The sequence below is a fragment of the Chaetodon auriga genome, chromosome 3 (assembly GCF_051107435.1).
Source record: "Chaetodon auriga isolate fChaAug3 chromosome 3, fChaAug3.hap1, whole genome shotgun sequence".
Classification (NCBI taxonomy): Eukaryota; Metazoa; Chordata; class Actinopteri; order Chaetodontiformes; family Chaetodontidae; genus Chaetodon; species Chaetodon auriga.
Window position 1 is genome coordinate 16,754,636 of NC_135076.1, and position 20,474 is coordinate 16,775,109.

At 39.7% G+C, this 20,474-nt stretch overlaps 1 protein-coding gene across 3 annotated transcripts in view; it reads right to left on the reverse strand.

Moving 5' to 3' along the window:
* negr1 (neuronal growth regulator 1) overlaps nucleotides 1–20,474 on the reverse strand; it is a 133,779-nt gene that overhangs the window by 56,330 nt on the left and 56,975 nt on the right. For all 3 annotated transcript variants that reach the window (XM_076725828.1, XM_076725825.1, XM_076725827.1), the window contains exon 3: nucleotides 8,943–9,068. In XM_076725828.1, the coding sequence (XP_076581943.1) occupies nucleotides 8,943–9,068 (126 nt within the window). The remainder of the gene's footprint in view (nucleotides 1–8,942; nucleotides 9,069–20,474) is intronic.

The window sequence follows — 20,474 nt, forward strand, 5'->3', positions numbered from 1 at the left end:
GTGACATGCAGGGTTCCAATTAAAGTGATGGAGCTGAATATTACAGAAAGTGTTCACAAATGTGAAGAGAACTGTGGACTCTTGTGATGTGAAAATAGCTTCTAATGACATCTTTCAGATGGTCAAACATTTGTTGAGCCTCCAAGATTAAACCAAATGAAGTAGGGTGGGAGATACAACATAATCACCATGATTATATCAGTTTTGCCAAGCCCACAAAATGCCACTGAGCATTATCAGAATTTTTCTTATTGTGCTCTTACATCCAACATCTCTTGTTCTGACTATCAATCTAACATTGTTTTGGAGCCATTGTGCTTTTCTCTGCTTTTTCTGAGCTGTGCAAAAAGCATATTCCTTCCTCTGAATGTGTCTGGCTGTCCAAAAAAAAGAAGCTTTAAACAAACTAACAACAGGTTCGCTCTTAACCACTAAATAAACACATTCCTGAATGCAACATGTCAGAAAAAGCCTCCCAGAACTTCTAATAATAATAATTACACAGCTGAAATCACACTGTACATTTTTCCCTAATGACAGTTCATACACACCTGTAGATGCAACTCAGAAAAATAGCTTTAGCATCAATGTCTAGCAAAAATCACAAGTAAATAGGTAAATCACACGGAGTATGTTGCAGGCAGGTATACTGAGGACTTATCTTCCAGCTGAGCAATTCTGATCATGGTTGGAGTGAAAATAGAGAGATATGGTTCACTCCCTCTTTCTGTCTTTGCTGCCAAATTAATTTTCACACCACAGACAAATTCTATTACAGCTAGGCTGTAATAAAGACATCCAAAAGACGGTCTACATTGCATGAAGTTATGACTGGATTAATTTGGTAAGATAAGAAGCGCAGAAAGTTTTCACAAAGCCCCAAAAGGAGGCCAAATAAACTGGCAATATTACAGTGCTTAGACAAATGAAAGTGAGGGGAAAAACAAGTTTGCTGGTAGATTTCAGAGTTATAGGACTAAATGTGAGTTTAAATTTGGACCGGTGTGGTTGTAGATGGATTGTTGTGTTGAGCCCAAAATATGTATTCAGAAATTTTGTTGACTCATTTCAGCACACAGACATTTATTGCAAGAAGAAAAATATTAATTGTGGCTGGTGACTATGACAGTACTGTAATTGAAATACTGTCCAGCAATATATTGAAAAATGTGAATCTTGAATTTGAACTATATCTCAGTATGGACATATTAAGAAATACTGGCATGGCATTGTAAAAATGGAAAATTATCCACATCTACACCGAGGTATGAAAAAGTGGCTTGATTATGACAAATAATGCAAGACAAATTGCTTGAAAGTTTTATACTGTCACATGCATCTGATGATGAGAGTTTGTTCCTAAGCAGATGTGATCTCACATTTGAACAAATACACAATTACAGATACCTCTGAAACAAATGGACAAATGTCCATTTGAAAAAAATCTAATTAGGCAGTAGTCTTTCATGATAAATGAAAGTCAGTACATTTTTTTCGTGCAGGATCTAGTTGCACCATCCTTCCCTGGCTGCAAATGGTATTCCTATCGATTACAGCAGAAAGGGGGCTTTGCAAAGGTCATAGAAGCCATTAAACAAGAATCGCATCCTTTATATATACTTTGAAGAACATTATATGTTGAGTGCTCAACCTTGACATTACAGTAAACACAAACAGACTTAACGTTATGTATCCTGAAAAATATGAAAAACAAGAGATGTAAGAAAATAACCTGTTGGTGTTAGTGACGTAAAACCACCAGGGGACCTAACATGAATTGTGTGGAAGTGCATGCTGAGAGATATTTGAGAGACTGACAAAGGCTCCTTGCACCTGAGGGAGATGTCACTCCAAGCAAATTAAAGAAATCATAGCAAGGTTAATTTCACATTCAGTGCCAAAGCTGGCTAAGTCCCGTTGCAGTAAGCAATTTCCCACATTGTGTAGGGGAGCTGTGAGTACGCTTCCTTCAGGGCTGCAATACACAGATAGGGCAGGCATCGCTGAAGAATCCATTATAGCATAGAGCAGCATTTTCTACATCAATTTATCCTTTTAACTCCCGAAAATGGAGAACAGCCCACGCTGCTACATTGTGTGCTGCTACCTTCTGGCCCCAACTCAAGGTGTGGGCCAGAACTAGGGGTAGAATCACAGCATGTGCAGAGCCTGCCTGAAAAACAGGCTGTTAGTCTGCCTTGATACATAACCTCTACCCTGCTCCCTGGCTGTCAATCTGAGGCTACTAAAATCCAGAGTGGAACTGGGCCAAAGGAGCCTGAAGTCATGTCTGATTGCATGTGCTGCCACCTCAGTGACCCGTAGAATTACCTTACCGTTACCTTCTAGGTGGACATATTTAGCCAAATGCACTGTAGGCAGGAAACCTAATTCCAGGTGCTAGACCTCGCTGGGCTGTGAGATCTAAGTGACAGTGTGATTACAAAAACAGTTATGAGAGTAGCAAACTTCATGAGGCAAAAAAACATACTGAGTAACAAGTTCAAGAGAAAAACAAAGCAATTAGTAGGATGTAGTTAATAAGAACTAAATAAAGCAGGTGCTGGTAGATGAATCCCTCTGTCTCAAAGGACTTGAGTTAAAAATATGAAATACTTTTTACTTTCCACTGAAGTGAAAAATACTGTCGTAGGCAACAACTGAACATTAAGTTCACTCCAAGCTGGAGCTCAACTATTATTGTTTAATTAACTATCTTGGCTGCCACGGTGCATGGAATTGAATCAATCTGTTGAGCGTGGTCAGAGCATTAATACTTAAAACACTGCAATAAGTGTGTGAATATAAGAACAGAAAACAGAGATTATATTTAGTCATATTTCACGTATGTATTCAGAATGTCTGGCAACAACGATTCCAAACAAATGTACATACAGTACAGTATGTGTCTGTACATATCGACAAGGTTAGTATTATAATGATACAGTGATCTATTTCACAGTAGAGTCAAAACAAGCACTACCACTAACCTTCAACCACCCACCTTTGCACCCGTGGGAAGGATTTCTATGTAGAACTTTGACTGCTATGAAAACTTGGTGAGTTTGTTTAATTTTTTTTTTTAAGAAAGAATACCTAACTTCTCTGGCTTTGAGATGACAACCCACTCTTTGGGTTTTAAATTGGTCATCAAACAAAATTTGAAAGCGTCACCTTGGCCGCTGGGCATTTGTGATGGGTTTTTGTGATTTTTGACATTTCTCAGACTCAGGACTAATTGATTAATTGAGAAAATGATCAAGAGATTGAACAGCTACACTTTTATTCAAAGTGCTTTACAATTTACCTTTCACACACATCCTCACACACACCAATGGCAGGGAGCTACCATGCAGGGTGCTGACCTGACCATCGGGAGCTATCTGGGGTTCAGTGTCTTGCTCAAGTGGACAGTATGGAACTGTGATTAGTGGACAACTCGCGCTACCTGCTGAGCCACAGCTGTCCAAGTTAAGCAATAGAATAGTTAAGCATAGGAATAGTTAGTTGTAGGCACCTCCTTCAAAAGTTGGGTGGGTTTTAAAGAGTTAAAAAAAAAGTCACTGCCTGGAAAGAAATCATCTGTGGCTGCCAACTGCCATTAAATATGTGTAGTTTGGCAGTAACTCAATATCACATTTGAGTTAAAAAAAGGTCTACTATTCATCACGTTACAGACACTCCAATAAAGCATGTGCCCATTGAGCACCTCTTTAGTTTGCAATACTCAGCTCACCAGCTGAATGGGGAAGTGTTAGACACGGCTCCCGCTGTTGATATCTGAAATTTGAAATGCAGTGCCTAACTCTTTATCTTTCACCTCCCATAGTGTTTAAAGCATGCTCAAGTGTCAGCCCTTGAACTTTGCATCAGCTCATTGCGAACTATGTGAAAAGGAATGCGGTTGCGAATGAGAGATCCCTGGTGAACAGACCACGAAAAACTTGCTTAGAATCTCTTAAAGAGCTGCCAAATTCCAGTGCAACATTGCGGGCACAACTTCAAGGTATGTAGCAGTGATATAAAGTAAAACTTGAATAATTCATTGCACCGCTCACATAGAAACTGACTGAGCTACTGTACCTATGCACTTGCTGTTGCCACTTAGTTCAGGACTAAGTAACAGTACAGATACTGTAGTGAGTTGTCAGTGTCGAGGATGCTGCTGCCTGTTTCTTTGGGGTGGATACTGTATGCCTCATACACTTAAATAAAAAGTAAAAACAAAACATATTCAGAATGTAGCTGATACATGTACAGTAGATGCTTGGAAAGAGAGACAAAAATGTGTCACAGCTGAGTCCTATCAGAGGAAACAATCAAATATGTATTCTCGTATTCTAGTCAGTTTTTTCAAAGGTCACACTTCTATCCCATGGATTCAAATCTCAATGGAAAAAGCTTATCAAAGCAATTTTGCCCAGCCACCCAGCCATCCACCCAACCAAACTGAAATGAAACAGACGACGTTAAAGGCTACTTTACCCCCCTCCCTATGACCTATGAAAGAGTGCTGAGGAACCACAGCGCAGTACTCCCCACATACACTGAAAGGCTGACACCCGAGCTATTGTAAGCTTTAGGAGTAAAGTAAGTAGCGATGTCAAGAGCTAAACTGATAACTACAGAGTGGCATCTGGGAGCATTACCAATGTACTTTGCTAATGGCCATTCTTGTTTAAACTCAGCTTTTATTTAACCATACAAGTTGATTGAGAACATGTTTTAATGGCATCAGAAGCCTGGGGCTAGAGCTGCGGGGTTGGAAATCATCACATTGAAACATACTAACTAGGCAGTTTCCCATTAATTCTGTTCAACTGGTGTCTGAGCTGCAGCACTGGAACGGTCGGGGGTAGAATCCTTGCTCAAGGGTGGGGAGAGCATTAAACACTCACTTTGCACATCCAGATTTCACCAGATGATAAGGGGACCTGAGCGGGCTTTCCAGTCCTAAGCGCCCTTATCATGCAGCAATCAACCCAAACTCCTGAGGACTTCACTGTCAAGCAAATTTTTACAAGGGTAATTAAGCACGAAACAGCAATGATTTTTTAAGCACATTAAGCTCCAGACATATGTTGGCACATTCCCTCTCCTAGTAACATGTCAACAAAGATGATCTGTGTGTTGGAAGTGCTTGCTTTAGTTTGCATCTCTCTAATTGAAGAATATGCATTTACTTTATGTGCACATATACTGAGCCAAATCATCATCTCAATAAACAGTTTATGGCCACACTTCATTGGATGCACAAAGTTTATTATTAGCTGGCAGTTTGCTGGTTGGCAGGAAGGGGAGAGAAGGAAAAAATGCAAACACAAAACAGTCAGTGTGGGAATAGAAACTTGACAGTCAGTCAGGGCAATTTATCATTCTGTCAAACTTCACTGACTGCTGCAGCAAAACTATCCACAGTGCAAAAAATATCCACCCCCACCCCAAAATGGCTGAGTGTTGAGGAGAGTAAGGCCAGAAAACATAACTTGCCATGTAGAAATGTTTATCACGTTACAGCTATTTCACCTGCCTGGCCTCATGTCAATGAAAGTCGTTACTCCGACCAAATATAAATAGCCTAAATGTTGTGCCGGAGGTGATGCAATCAGGTATAATAGGCATTAGTAGGATTCATGACACAAAACTCATGGTTTGATACACTCACAATACAATTAAGTCTGACTGAAAATAAACTATCACAGAAATGTGTTATCCTATTCTTAATACTATAGATAGATTCTGTTGCAAATGCTAATAAGACTCTTTTAAATTGATGCCTAAATCACCTTGTTTTACACGGTGCCTGAAAGAAATACACAAAACACAAGCAACACACATAGGCAACATTTAAAATAAAAACTCTACAAATTGATAGAACACAAGCAGATTAAGAAACACACTGGCCTATTTGACAACACTTAATCATTGACAAGTGGTCTGTTTTTAGATTCCCAAGAAAATGTGTGTATTTGCTTGTGTTTTCTCTATTAGAAGAAACTGGCAAAGCTTCAGTTTAGCCTAATCTCAGTAGACTAGATTTGTAGCTGTATGTATCTGCCAATCAGTCAAGCTGCGTTTACATCCATGTCTGTCCATACTTATACAATATATGTAGTAAAGTAAAAGTATTAAGTGTATTTGTTAGCGAATTGGAAATATCACTATACTGCCATGTATGATTCCAGTGAATAATTTCCTGTGAGAAACATGTTGTCTTCACTTAGAGACTGTTTCTACAGAGGAGTACAGCGGACTGATAGAGAACTTCATCACATGATGCAACGACAATCACCTGAAGCTCAATATCAGCAAAACTAATGAGCTGGTGGTGAACTAAAATAAAAATATGGATGTGGCAGCAACGAAGCCACCGATAATAAAACATGGATGCTTCACACACATCTTCAACCCGGCAACACAGAAGATCGACACAATCAGCACAGTTTCATGGTGGACACCCAAGATTAGTGTCACCAATTCAGTATCAGACCAAATGTGAAATATGATCTCGATCTCCCCTTCAGTTCCTGAGTTATAGTGTTGAATAATGGCCTGAAAAGTGTTGCTGCAGAACATTTTAATGTCACAGTGAAGTTGACCTTTGACCTTTTGGATATAAAATGTCATCATGTCATCATTATCTTATGAGCCATTTGTGTGAAGTTTTGTCATAATTAACGTATGAATCCTTGAGTTATGTGTTATGTGCGGCCATGGTGACCTTTGACGTTTGACCACCAAAATCTAATCAGTTCATCCTTGATTCCCAGTGGATGTTGAAGAATACCCTCAAGGCGTTAAAAAAAAAAAAGTGTGATCTTGTGTCAACAGTCTCTAAACATTATTTGGCCATGAAATCTTCTATTTCCAAAGCAAATGTGGTGAATGACATAACTGTTTTTTTTTTTTTTCTGATTTTATAACTTGAAAAGGGTATGATTATATTTACTCTCTGCAGTAAATAACATGCTGTCATTTTTTTAAATACTGATTTTTTTTTTTTTATTTTCCTGTTTGTCTGGTTGCAGGTCTGCTTTCATTCATAAAAGCGATATTCCATATGCTGTGACTGCACACTCAGGTTGCCTGTGCACTGGTTGGAGTAGACTGTTCTGCATATGCAACAGATTTAATGGAATTCCATCGATAGGTAATTAGCCTATTACAACCTCTCAGTTGTACCACGTCCTTTGGACAAATCGTCCTCACTACAATGACCAACTCAAAGATCCCATGGCAAATGGCTTCTTTTCTGATGTGCTAGGAGACAGTCTGTGATTACATTTAGTCCCGGGTCCTTTCATTTGACCAGCATATCATTTCTTCCCTGGCATACTTCAAAGTGTGGACACTTCAAAGAAGAATGAGTGACTGCCACTCGGACTCTGAGGATGGCTCTTTTGATCATCTTCCGAAAACTCCCCTAATGCAATCAGGGCAAGCACCAGAGACGGGGATTTGACAGCCATAAGATAAATGCTGTCATCCTCACAGCTATCAGATAAGCACAGCAGGCTCTAATCCATTAATATGAAAATGAGGGAGGACTAGAAGTAGCTGGGTGGGGGCTTTGCTGCAACAGTTAAACGCTTTGGAATGAGTTTTCAAAGGAAGGATTCAGTATTCAAAGCACTTAATGATGTATGTGTGTTCTGACTAGCAGCCACCTAAATAAATTATAGTGATGATAATAAAGATATTCTTCGTTAATGCAGCTTAAATGACAGCTTACAAACCGCCAAAGCAAACCGGAGGTCTCCCTGCAGAGATGAGACGTCCTCAATACTCATCAACACGTTTGATTTTAAGGCAGGGTGTGCTCTGCTGACACATTAACTACTGCCTTGAGGAAGAGTATCTTTTCTCGTTTGTGTCATTTTAAAAGGGAAGTGTCGAAGTAGCAACATTTTACGAGATATGTTTAATTGTTGAATACTGATACTTATAACCTACAGCATACGGATAATTTTTCCAGGATAGATAGATTTTATTTCACAAGGAGATATTGTTTTCACACAGTTCACACAGTCTGTGAAATCAGCAGAACTTAAGAACTCTTTGATTACATTTAGATGATGACGTTCATTTTTTTTTTATTAGAAACATTTTTCAAAAGATACTCTATAAGAAACTGCATATGGATTTGTAAAATAATCTGTGGTGCAATGACTCATACGTACATAGGATGCTCTAAATGAAATCGATTTAAGGTGCCACTATTTTGACAGTATGCTTTTTTTTTTTTTTTTTTTTTTATGGTCAGCCTGCAGTAGAATGTGGTTGCATGAGCTAGACAGGCCTCGTTATGTGAGATGGATCAGTCTATGGCTGAATCTGAAAATGTATCAATATCAAGAGGTGATGACACATCAGTAGTGGCTCGTTATATATGTGTGATTCATTTACTTAAATTTATTATTATTCATTTGTAAAGCTAGATCTAGACAACCCATAAGTTAACCTGAGGTTGAGTGGGGATACATGCTATTTACATGCATGTACACAATTCCCTTATCTTACCATTGTAGCTCTCAAGCTGTTCAGAGCTAAGGTGACACAGTGGCCAACAATAAAATAGCCATTGCTTCTGCCCTGACATACATGATGCTACATGGCAACATCATTGCAGAAGCTCAATATGCACTCAGGTCTCACCCTCTCTATGACACTGTATGTTCACTCGAATATATTGTAACATCTACCCATCCCCCTAGCCCCTTCTGTCATGAATCCATCCCACCTCATCTATCTCTTGTTCCATCCCTTCCCCCTTCCATCTCTTCATCCAAAACATAACTACCAGTCCTCTCTCGTCCTCGGTTTGTCACCTATTGATCCTGTCCATGCTTCCTCATTTCCTTTCTCTACTCATCCATCCCTCCGTCCATTTATCCATCCGCACACTTATTAGCATAGGTATGTGAGAGGTGAAGTGAACTCACCTAATGGGGTTATGTGTCTCCAGGAAATGGTTGGCTCGGGTTTCCCACTGGCTGTACAGATGAGTGACACATTGCTGCCCTCGTTTACCGTGATATCAGAGGAAATGTCATATATCTTGGGTGGAACTAGAAAAAAAGAAGTTACAAAAATACAGAAACAAGATTAGAATTTCAAATTCTGCTACCTCTGGCTCATTCACAAATATCATCTATATGTAATATTACACTACAGAGTAAAGGAAAAGAAAGTATAGTGGATATCTTAACAGTGTGAACTGAGCAGCATTTCATTCTAATGTATACTTAAATGACCCTTCACTTTAGAAAAACTCGGTAGCTTATTCAGACTGGCATTGCCATCTTGTTAAATGTTCCCCTTTCCGATCACTAGTTTGCAGGCTGCCTGGTGTCACTTTCAGTCACACTCAAACTGCTGCAATGTACAGTTAATCTATGTTAAGCAAGTTTACAAAGAAGGACAACACTAGGCATGGCCTTGGTTTTTCTAGAAGTCACACTGTTATGGCATGCATACTAAAAACATATCAGCAAACATGTCAGCAAAACAGTCCTGCTACCACCCTGAGTCAAGTATTTTCTCATGCTACTAAAGTTTTCTCATTAGTAACAAACACTTACTTGAAAGTGAAAAAAAAAACAAAAAAAAAACAGACTGATTTGGACAGAGGCAGGACCCTATTGGTTTCTGACATGTTAGCTAACATAGATTGGTAGTAAGCAAAGCCAGGCATGTCTTCACACAGCATGTTATTAAGACAACAATAACATCATGGAGAGATTCCAGGCTCAAGGCCCATCACAGCACAGACTCTGGTGCCAAGAGAAGGAGACATCATTACACCGGTAGTAGCATCCCTGCACTGGCTACATGTCAAAAACAGGGTTGATTTTAAGGTTCTTTAACTTGTTTTTGAAACCACATATGGGCTGGCACCCTTATACATTTGAGAACTTCTCTGCCTCTACTGCAAATCCAGGCCTCTTAGATCCTCTCTGAACTGTTTCATGATTAAGGCAAGTGGGTAAGTGAGATCGTGCATTTGTGGTGGCAGATCCAAAGCTTTATATAGCTTTCCACTTTCAATCAAATGCTCCCCCTCCATGGACACTTGAAGACAAAACTCAAGACGTACACGTTTACACTGCCCTTTGGCTGCTCTTAGTGCTTTTAGTGTTTCAGTGTTTTAGTATTTTACATTTAGTTTTACATTAGTCCACATATTTTAATGTTCTATCACTGTCTTTGTTGTTATTGTGTCTTTGTTATTTGTGCTATTTGTGACCTTTTGTTTTTTGCAATATAAATAAACTTGACATGTGTTCAGTCGTCTGTGTCTAAGTACAGTGCATGATAAACTAACCTCACTTTTAAAACAATGAAGTCATCATGGACATGATTAATTTGTGTTTATTTTATAGTTAGACACAGTTAAATATATCATGAGCAGTGATTAAGCAGTTGACTGTGACTGCATTTAATATTTCAGGACAGAGTTGGCACAGTCAGTTAGTCCCACCCACAAAGGCTTCGATTGGTTCAGTTGTTTCTCAAACAGCTATTGACAAGAACAAAACCAGACCTTTTTGAATCACTAAACAAAAATTGAGATGTGGGCAGTGATTGATAGGTCTGGAACTAGGCTACACTTTAGGTGGTTTGGAAGCTGTGTATCATCAATCCATGTAAGTCCCTAAGAAGCATATTCTGGAAAAAGAAAAGTTCTTTTCTATTGAGGGCATCTCATCAACAGTCCCTGCTGGACATCACTTACCATCATAATTTACAAGTTTCTGGGCACTTAGATCCTCTTGGAGCTTTGAAGTTAAAAGCTTCGGTATTTAGGCTGCTCAAAAAACAAAGAGACACACATGCAGCCACCTACAAAGGCAGTTAAACATATTCAACTAAGCACACATGCAGGCACATGGGTGCACACACACACATACAGGCTTATGAGACACTATTTTAATCGGCAAGATTTAAATCTCCGAGGGAGCTTTTCAGCAGTGGACTGTGCCACACAGTAATGGCGTCTCAGTCGTCTGAGGCTTCAAACTACGCTACCCTCTGATCCCTCCTGATGCCTGCTAAAAAACTAACAAAAGAAAAGTTGATTCAACAATTTCCCCAGTTCTACTTTCGACCCACCAACACTTTTTTGGAGTCACATGGTTTCTTTTGTCAGTCAGCTCAGTTCACTTAAGCTGCAGCCACCTTCACTTGCTCCTCTTCACTCGATTATGAGCAAAAATACAGAGGATGCTGCTAAGAACATTCTGCTGTCATCCTCCCTCTTAAAATACTGTACAATCAAGTAACAGAATGCATAAAAAATCCAACACTATAACAAACTGATCACGTATCATCAACATTAAGTCCATAAACAGTCCATAACCATGTGCACTAATTGTACTATAAGAGCAGCCTACAGTCAAATACAGGATGGGGCATCATTAAAAGCATCAATACTCATATTAACTGGAGCCTCTATGGCTGAAGAGAGAAAAAAAAAAAATGGGATTCACAAATGGTACCAAACCAGCATGTACTGACCCAGCCTCACACATGCACAACCCTCAATGATATGAAGGACTGCCCAACAAAACACTCTCATCACTGGTGTTTTCTGTTTTGTGGGGGGTAGACGTCATTTTTGATCAACAGATCTGGATCTAAATGAGATGAAAGTGGCGGACCTTCAGTGGGAGAGGACCGGAGGTGATGTTGAATCTAGGTTATTGCTTGTCAGACTCCTGTGTTTACTTGCTGTAGGACCTCAGTGTTGACACATCTCCTCAGTGTCTGATAGCACAAAATTGAAAATGTTGGGGTTGTCTACTGATCCTATCTCTCTTTGGCAGGGACTGAGAGGTTTTCAAAGGTTCACATGAAGAGCCCTCAGTTTTTCAGCCCAGAGCCACTATAGCTGAGTTGCTTTACTGTATAACACTGTTTGCTCCAGCAGAGAATAACAGCTAAGTCCGGGAAACAGAATAAAAGATCAATAGACAACAGTCAAACTTTAAACAAAAAGATGTGGCAAACTTTTATCATCTATGGAATGTGGATGTCAGTGAAGAACTGAACAGTAATTTATTCACCAGACAGTAGTCCATGTTTTTATTCCATGTCTTTAAAAACTATTGTAGTTAGAAACCATTAGGGCTGTAGTCAACCAAAGAAAATCTAGGTCAACTACATTTCTAGCTACTCTTCAACCAAACAATTCATCAATGGGGAAAAATACATTTATTTAAGAATGTGGTACTTTGGCTCTTATGCAGCTGCCTTCCTCTGTAGTCACCACTCTATAGTCCCGCTCAATGTCCGGCCCACATCAGCATCCGATTGGTTACACATCGTGAGTATTAGTAAAATCGGCACTGACGGCTACTAAGCCACAGACAAGCAAACAGGAAGGCATGTGCAATTGGAGCTGCTCTGGTGACTGAGCAGAGCTGTGTCTTAATCCAACAAGAGAAGTGCTTTTCTCCTTGTTAAAGTAACATCAGCAATTTTCCGACCAATGAGAATTTGGTCAGATAAAAGCGTATAAACCAACCAACTGACCAGCTCATCAGACGGTGTCAGTCCTAGACACCATCAAACAATTCAGACCTGTGGCACAACTTTGAGAACACAAAGGCAACAGCTGTGTCCAAATATTTACTTTGTTTAAGTCATCACAAACATATTTCTAAGCTCACATTATGTCCAGTTTAGGAAATTCTAACGATAGAACAATACAAGTTTTTGCAGTTATGCTACACGATAACTCTCAGTTATGGTGCAAAATGATGATGATTAATAATCTGAATTTACTGCTCACTGTTAACTATGAAGCATCTATTATCATCTGAGGAACAGTGAATGAGTTATACTTCAGGGACTTCGGACACAGCCAATGCATAAACAAATATGACTCTGCCATCTGCTGTTCCTTATTTGAAAAAAAGCATCCTAAACAAGATGTTATATAAGTGGGGGTCTCGTTGCTAGGTTACAGCACTGAGACATTGCAAGCTTTGTTGCTGAAGGGCTATAGGATGGACACTTGATATTGAGGGCTGAAGGGGGGTTTCCATTTGGCAAATAGAAATATAAATCTATTTGAAATTCCATATTCACTAATGAGAAAATCAAGTTACCAAGGTGTTGCGAAAGTTAAAGTGTTCAGTTTGTGTTTACTTCTCAGTGCTGGCTCTGAGAAGTGCTGGTGAAACTGGGTAATTTCAGACTGAATTATAATTGTTGATGTCAGATATCAATTATTCATATGGATGTGTGTGTTAGTGGTTGTGTGAATAGCATTGTTCAGTTTTCATACTATGAACAATGGCAATGTTAAATGCATGCTTAACCTAGTAATGAGGATAATAACGGTATTTACGGTAGCTCTGCCATCACCTTACTTGACAGCATTAAAGGTGTTTCATACCAGTCTGATAGAGAAACTCAGTGTAAATATGGGAAAAATAAGCACACAGAATTACAGCATTCAACCTTTTGTCACACCGGCTCTGATCATTTTTTACATTTTTGTGTTGCATTTCACAGACATAAAAAAATGCACTCGGATTGGCTGAAGCGATGACAATGTGCCAATGTGGATTCTTTAGGCAGTATATCTGTCAGTGGTGGTTTGTAAAGCCATTTATGGAAATGTAAACACAGTAAATACCTTGACCCAATCATTGTTTGGCAGTGTGGTTCAGGTGTATATTTCCATCTTTTTTTTTCTTTTTTTTTTTTTTTGAGTTATTGGCAGACTACAGTATGACACAGTTGAAGTGGAATTAGGGCTGTCAAGGTGAAGGAATTTCCTCTACAGTGATTGAGGGTGGCTCAACGGTGTGGTGTGTGGTATTAGCACCATTTGTTTTTTCTTACTGTTTTTGCAAATGACTTTGTAAGGGGTACAGTGGGACAATGTTTCACCTTTGTACACATCTCAGTGCTTGCTTGTCCGAATAACCTGCACCCTTGCTCTTGGGTTTGCTCGCAAGCCTTGGGACGCAAACACAACAGGTGACGATTTGAGATAGCTGGTCGATCAGCCGCATTTTCTACTATAAGACTGCCTGTGTTTCCAGTCAGAAGTTCCAGAGCAAGCGAGGAGAAGGCTACGTGACTTTCTCCTGTGAGGTATTGTAATTGGGATCTGATCGTAGACACTATTGTGCTCATGACTTTCTGACTACAGAGAACCCTCCTGTATTTTATACAGTGCTTCTGATGTGTTGAGTCATTTCAGCTGAGTTACTCTGGGATGCAGAATTTGCATATTGCCTCACCTAAATATGATGGCTCTCTTTTTTCAGGTAGAAATCCGAAATGTTCCTAAACTGGCCAAATTACATTTGGTTTTGCGATGAGAGCAGTTGCCATTGTTTCTGTCTTAAAAAACGAAGGCTGAACATGAAGTGTGTGCCATCGCAGCGGTTTTGGCAGTTGCATGCCACCCCCTGCGGTTGGCTTGTCAATAGCGCAGTCTTTCATTATTGCGGTTATCGCGACAGCTCTAAGTGGAATAAGTTCTAAAGGCTAAGTAGGTGTTTTAGGCAAGCAGCTTTCACCACAACATACAATGACCTTTGCAATAAAAATACTGCAACCCTGTTACACTGATACCTACATGAGCAATGCTAAGAGAACCCAAGAATGAGACTGTGGTCATTGCCAATACATTATAGTCAAGGAACAGTTACCTTGAGGAGACTGAAAGCAATTGCTTGTTTTGAGTAGGTTAGAAAAAGATTATAGTCATACATCTGCTGGGTAAATTATTCTCTTGGATGTTCGCCCCTGCCGTGAAAAGCCCTTTAAACATTGTTGTGGGAATCACTTGCAAATTTCTTGGTTGACACACTACCTTGAAAGCCTACAAAGTCCTTTACCATTATTTCTTTCTAGGCTGCTTTTCTCTGAGTGCCCTATATTATCCCTTTTACACATCCTCCACCTCTGGAAACATCAGACAGTTGTGACTGTGCAACCAGTTCAACAACAGAACATTCTAACTCATCCCTCAATACCTATACACAGCTTGTTGTTTTCTTTATGTGCTAATTCAGTAACGATGCTTTGATTGTCATGTTTGCCCATTCCTCTCTAATTTCCCCTTCTCCAGCCCTGCAGGAGGTGCTGAGAGTGAGCTGCCACAGCTGATCTGGGCGGCATCATCTCCCTCCTGGCAGACGCCTCGGGTGAATAAATAAGCCTCTAATGACGCCACCTTGAATTACGGAAATGCTTACAGCTGCACTATTAAAATGCAGGGGTTTTCTTCTGGAGCTGCAAAGTGGGACGCACACAACTGGGCTCTTCTACGAATTCTGACAGGCCCTCTCCAGGATGACTACTGCTACCAAATTGCAGGACCCCATTACTGGCTAAACCTACTGCCATCCAGCTTTCCAATTAGAGCGCAGGGGGAAATCCGGCCACTTGTTGTAATGGACGTCAGTATGGGGGTACGAGGTAGACGAGTGAGGGAGAACTGAGAGGGAGGGAGGAAGGTAGAGGAATGGCAAAGAAAAAAGTCCAGCTTCATTTTCTGTAATTTAACTCCTTCATCTGTCCATCTTCATCCTACATGGATTGAAGAAATCAACAAAGGTCCTGTAACGGCCCCAAGAACATTTCCTGTCGAAACACAATACGGTGTAATGGTCTAAAACACAGATGCTTACTGATCTGAGGACAGACAATCCATAATCAACAATATGCAATGCTTTGAAATTGGATTAGGGGCAGATTTGAGTTTTACTTTTCAGATTTGCTTGATATAGCGAAGATATCCTGAGGAGATCCTTGAACAGCTCCTTGCAATTCTTGAATTACCTACTGCAAAGCTTTCCCAAACTGTAGGTTGTTAGAAATGGCATCAATACCAATGGATTATAATAAACCTATAAAATATGGTATACTTGTGTTTGAAAGGTGTAATATACACCTCAGTAATGAGTCAGTTCCCACACAGCTATTCCTAAAGGTTTTCAATTCCCTTTCCTCACTGCAGGCAGCAAAAACGAACCAACTTCCAGTCCGTTAATTAGGTGTCAGACACGGAAACTAAACATAAACAGTGACAGATTGTATTACTCAAAGGGATTACCTCCATTTGCAGTGTCATAAAGCAAGCACAGACAATTTGTAGTACTTAACTTTGGGAAAAGTTCATTCAAGTAAAAAGAGAAATCTGTCATTATTGGCAAGGTTTTTTTCACTGCTCATAACAAAAACACATAACTGTAATGGCTGGAAAGTCCTTGGCCCTCCAATTTAGTAATTTGTAGATTTAGTGTTAAAATGGCTGACTTTGTCTGTCACCCCTTCACAGCCCCCAGGCTTTTAGACTTAAATGTACCCTACAAAAATCTTTAAAAATACGTGTAATTATGAAGTAAAAAAGGTCGACTTTTGCAATATAAATGTGCTCCAGGGACAGCATGGTGTGTGCTTGTGTCTATGTATGTGCATGGGTGCATGCTCATGTGCCTGCACTGTGTGCTTTCAAAGTATTAACATACCATACTTGACTCTAGCCACGAAACTTCGAAAACTGCTCCAGTTTTACCTCCAATATCACCTGCTGCTCTCTTATAGTGTTATTAAACATATCAATCTTGATCATTTTCAACAGAAAAACACACACAACCATAATAATAAAAAGCAATAAAAATGTTCAGAAAAAAAGGATGTTTTCTTTTTCTTTCCATTTATTTGAGCCCAGCAGCTATAGAGGTGGTGGACTAAGTGCTGGAATGGCAGGGCCAAGACATAAAACCTCATCAGCCCTTATTGCTTGTCTGTTTTTGGCATCTCTTCATATTCTAAGATCTCTTTGTAGCTTAGATATTGGGTAGGTTAATAAAGAATTGAAATGTGAGGAGTTGTAGCAGAGAGCAAATGGCTAAAGACACAACTAGATTCTCAGTGAGTACACATTAGCTGATGAACATCATTCCATAATGGTATCATTATGCATGATGAATCCAGTGATTTACCCTATTAATGTACTGCAGGAATTAGCCTCAGGGTCCAGTGATAGTTCGCAATAATGTGGGAACAGTACAGTACGTTGAGTGCTGTAAGCTTCAACTGCAGATCTGAGATCTGTGCTTTTGATTTAAAAATTTTTATCTAATATCCTGAAAACAGTTGTCTTTGACATTGGATTCATCTGTAGTAGCTTTTATTTATGTAGGTCTGACCTAGTTGTTATTTCCGTTACCATGTCTTAATAAGCTCCAACACCTCATTGTATCACTGTAAATGCACCTGGCATACATTCTTACAGTATAACCTATGCCTATTACTTTAGTTGTAACCCTGAAGTTATATTCTTCTCTCAATTTATTTCAATGACCCACTTTTTTGCTTCAAGGCAGCATTCCTGCCTCTGACTGAGACAGAAATGACCCCAATAGTGTAGGACAATAATGTACTGGTGAGGTGATAATAGCCATGGAGAAAGACAAACATTGGACAATTATACCCCCAGTCTCCAAAATGTCCCTGTAATGTACAAAGGTTGGAGTCTATAGTGAAACAGTTTTCACCATGCTGGAGTTCTTAGTTATTTGGTGTAAATTTCCAAATAGGGGCATCAATGTTTAAAGTGCCTTTTTCAGTGTTGTATGTGCATATATTGGTCAATTACATTGGTGGATGGTAAGTTGATCAGACTGATAAAGGATAAAAAAAGAACAAAATTTTCACAATTGAAAATGCTGGAAACAGGTTTTCTCCTTGCAGAAATCTGCAGAAACTGTGAACACCATTTTTGTTCAACTTATAATTAACCATCAGTTTATGATAATATTCCTGTCATGACCTAATGGTGCAAAAATAACATGCTTCCGCAAATGTCACAACCGATACATATGATGAGTAATTGCCAATGAGGTTAACGATGCAGAAAGCATGATTATGGAGAACTTGTTACCAATTTCATGCACTTCTGGGGAATTCATGAATTAAGGGAAATCAATTGATGAAAATGAACTTTTCGAAATACCTTGTGAGAGGCAATTAATCTTCAATGGGAGAGCTGCACTGGGCATGTAATTCAAAGATAAGCTATCACCCACTTATTGAAATAGTTTCTAATTTATTCATGCTAATCAGTGTCTTTCAGCCTCAGCATCTTGCTTATGATAAACAAAATTCCTCAGCATGGACCACTCTATTTTCACTCTCCAGGATGATCACTGGTTTTTCAATTAGCTGCATGTCAACAAAGTGTCTTTGATAAGTGTCGTTGGCCAGGCACAAGGCTTACTTCAATTGTCAAAATGAGACACCGAGACTGTCAGAGGGCACGCTGCTTTCCAACAACAAAGTATCATCCAGTGACCAAACGACCGTTGCTATGGGTGATCCTCCGTGCATCTCAGCTCTCAGCCCATGTGTGAAAAGAACGTTTTTGTGTGTGTGAAATGGATGATCTGATGTGAGAACACAAAGCTCTGTCTCCATCTGTCACTGGGCCTTGATGCAGCACTAAAGGTCATAGTTCAAACTTTAGAACCCAGGTCGTGATTAATGTGGAGAGAGTAGCTGGCAGCTAGCAGACATGCTATCCCCAGTCAAAGAGAAGATGCTTGGCTCAGCGGGTGGTTGGATCTGTTTTTACTGGCTCTTTGCTCATCACTCTGTCATACCCTGAATATGCAATCAAGACAGACATAAGGCTTCTGGAGCTACTGTTATTGTAGCTAGTTTCACATGTTATCATCATCTATTAAAATTCAGGGTCAACATCCAAAATACTGCCAATAAATCAAAGTCCAGCCCATTCGGAACAAGGAAGTGTCCTTTTTATCTATAGCCTGATTACTCTCATACATCTGTATAAAATACGAATTTGCCTCTGCATTTTCGGAAAGTTAATTTTACTGACAGTCCCCAGTTTCTGCTGGGAAATGAATTCTCGGAGATGTGGAAAGCTTTTTGGGGCACAGAAACTGTCAACTGTCATACTTCTCAAAGTGCCCTTGATAGTAATGACAAGTGTCTTTTAAAATATCCCAGTTTGGGCTTCTTGAGAACTCATCATCATTGTTCATTTGTAATTACATTAAGCTATTACCTTAAAATATTAATATGTATCTCTGATTGGGTCATCTGGTATAAAAGAAGGCTTTTCAGGATGAGGAGCGAACTGCCCGAGAGTAAAGAAGTTTTGTGGAATGATGGTCTGAACAAGCTCGGTCTTCCTCTGTGTCCTGATTTATTCCTCTCATTGGTGAGTCATATAAGTCCATGATAAATAACACCGGCTGCCAAACAATTCAAGGTTCAAGTACTGAAGAGGATTAGTGATTATTCTCAGAGCATGCATGTATGTGTATGTACATGTATGCACACCTACAAAAACCAAAGTTGTGTGCATACAGCAATGTGTACTGCTTTTGTGTGTCAGCTGCCATATCCTCTGATGGTGCCCAGTATCGACTGCTTCTTCTTCACGATCCCCCTGCGGGCTGGTAGCAGAAGATTTGGACTAAACAACACGTAGGTAACACAGGGCAATTTGTACCCACTGAGGGCTTTGGAAAGGCCAAAGTCATGACTATTCAATAAGCTGCTCATTAATAAAAACTCAGAGTTTGTACTTTGCAGAATACAGATGTCTGTTCTTGCCGTTTGTTTATGGCTTTACTCTGGAGTGCTGATAGTTAAAATAATGATGCTTGTACAGAACATCAGTAACTGATCTTTTAAATAAGAATGTGTCCCATCTTTGGTTAGCCTGGTTTTTATGTCTTTGATAATATATTGTTTGCCATGCCGGTCTATAAGCCTGATTCTTAAAAAGTTACGATCCTATGTAAAACATAGATAAAAACACAACACCTTCATTTGCCAATGAACTGTGTTTACCAACAAGTGTACATTTTGGGAATCGGGGTTGTACAAAAGATATGATGTGATATAATGACAACTGGATTCTCTAACAAAGCAGGAGGGCTTCTGTAACCGGACCCTTATATAGCTGCAAGTCAAGGAAGTAGACTAGAGGAGGAAATCTCTCACTGCTCTTTAATTGCACCTTGTGCACCAGATGAGTTTCAGAGATGAGACAGGCGGGCGGCACCCCACTGCTGGTGGTCAGTCCACATTCAGGGTGATGTATGCAACAGTGCTGTAGGGCCAGGGAGCGCAGCCTGTGATATTTATCTGCCCAATTAAGGCCAGTGTATCTCTCAGATGCCTGCCAATGCTTCAGCCCCAGCAAATCTGTTTCACAGCTATCCCACTGTTGATGAAGGATGTATTGTATGATAAACACTGCCGAGAGGAGAAGTGAGAGAACCCATGTCTCTGTTGTGATTTACACCTCGGAGAACCAACTGTTTAGCACCAGAAAAGCCATGGCCTGACACGACTGGTGGAGTCAAATTCTGAATTTAGATTGTTGTCACACTAAATTTGGATGCCTCATCTACCACAGCATCTCTGGAGTGGTCTACATGTCCAGAATTCATGAAAAATCATCTTCA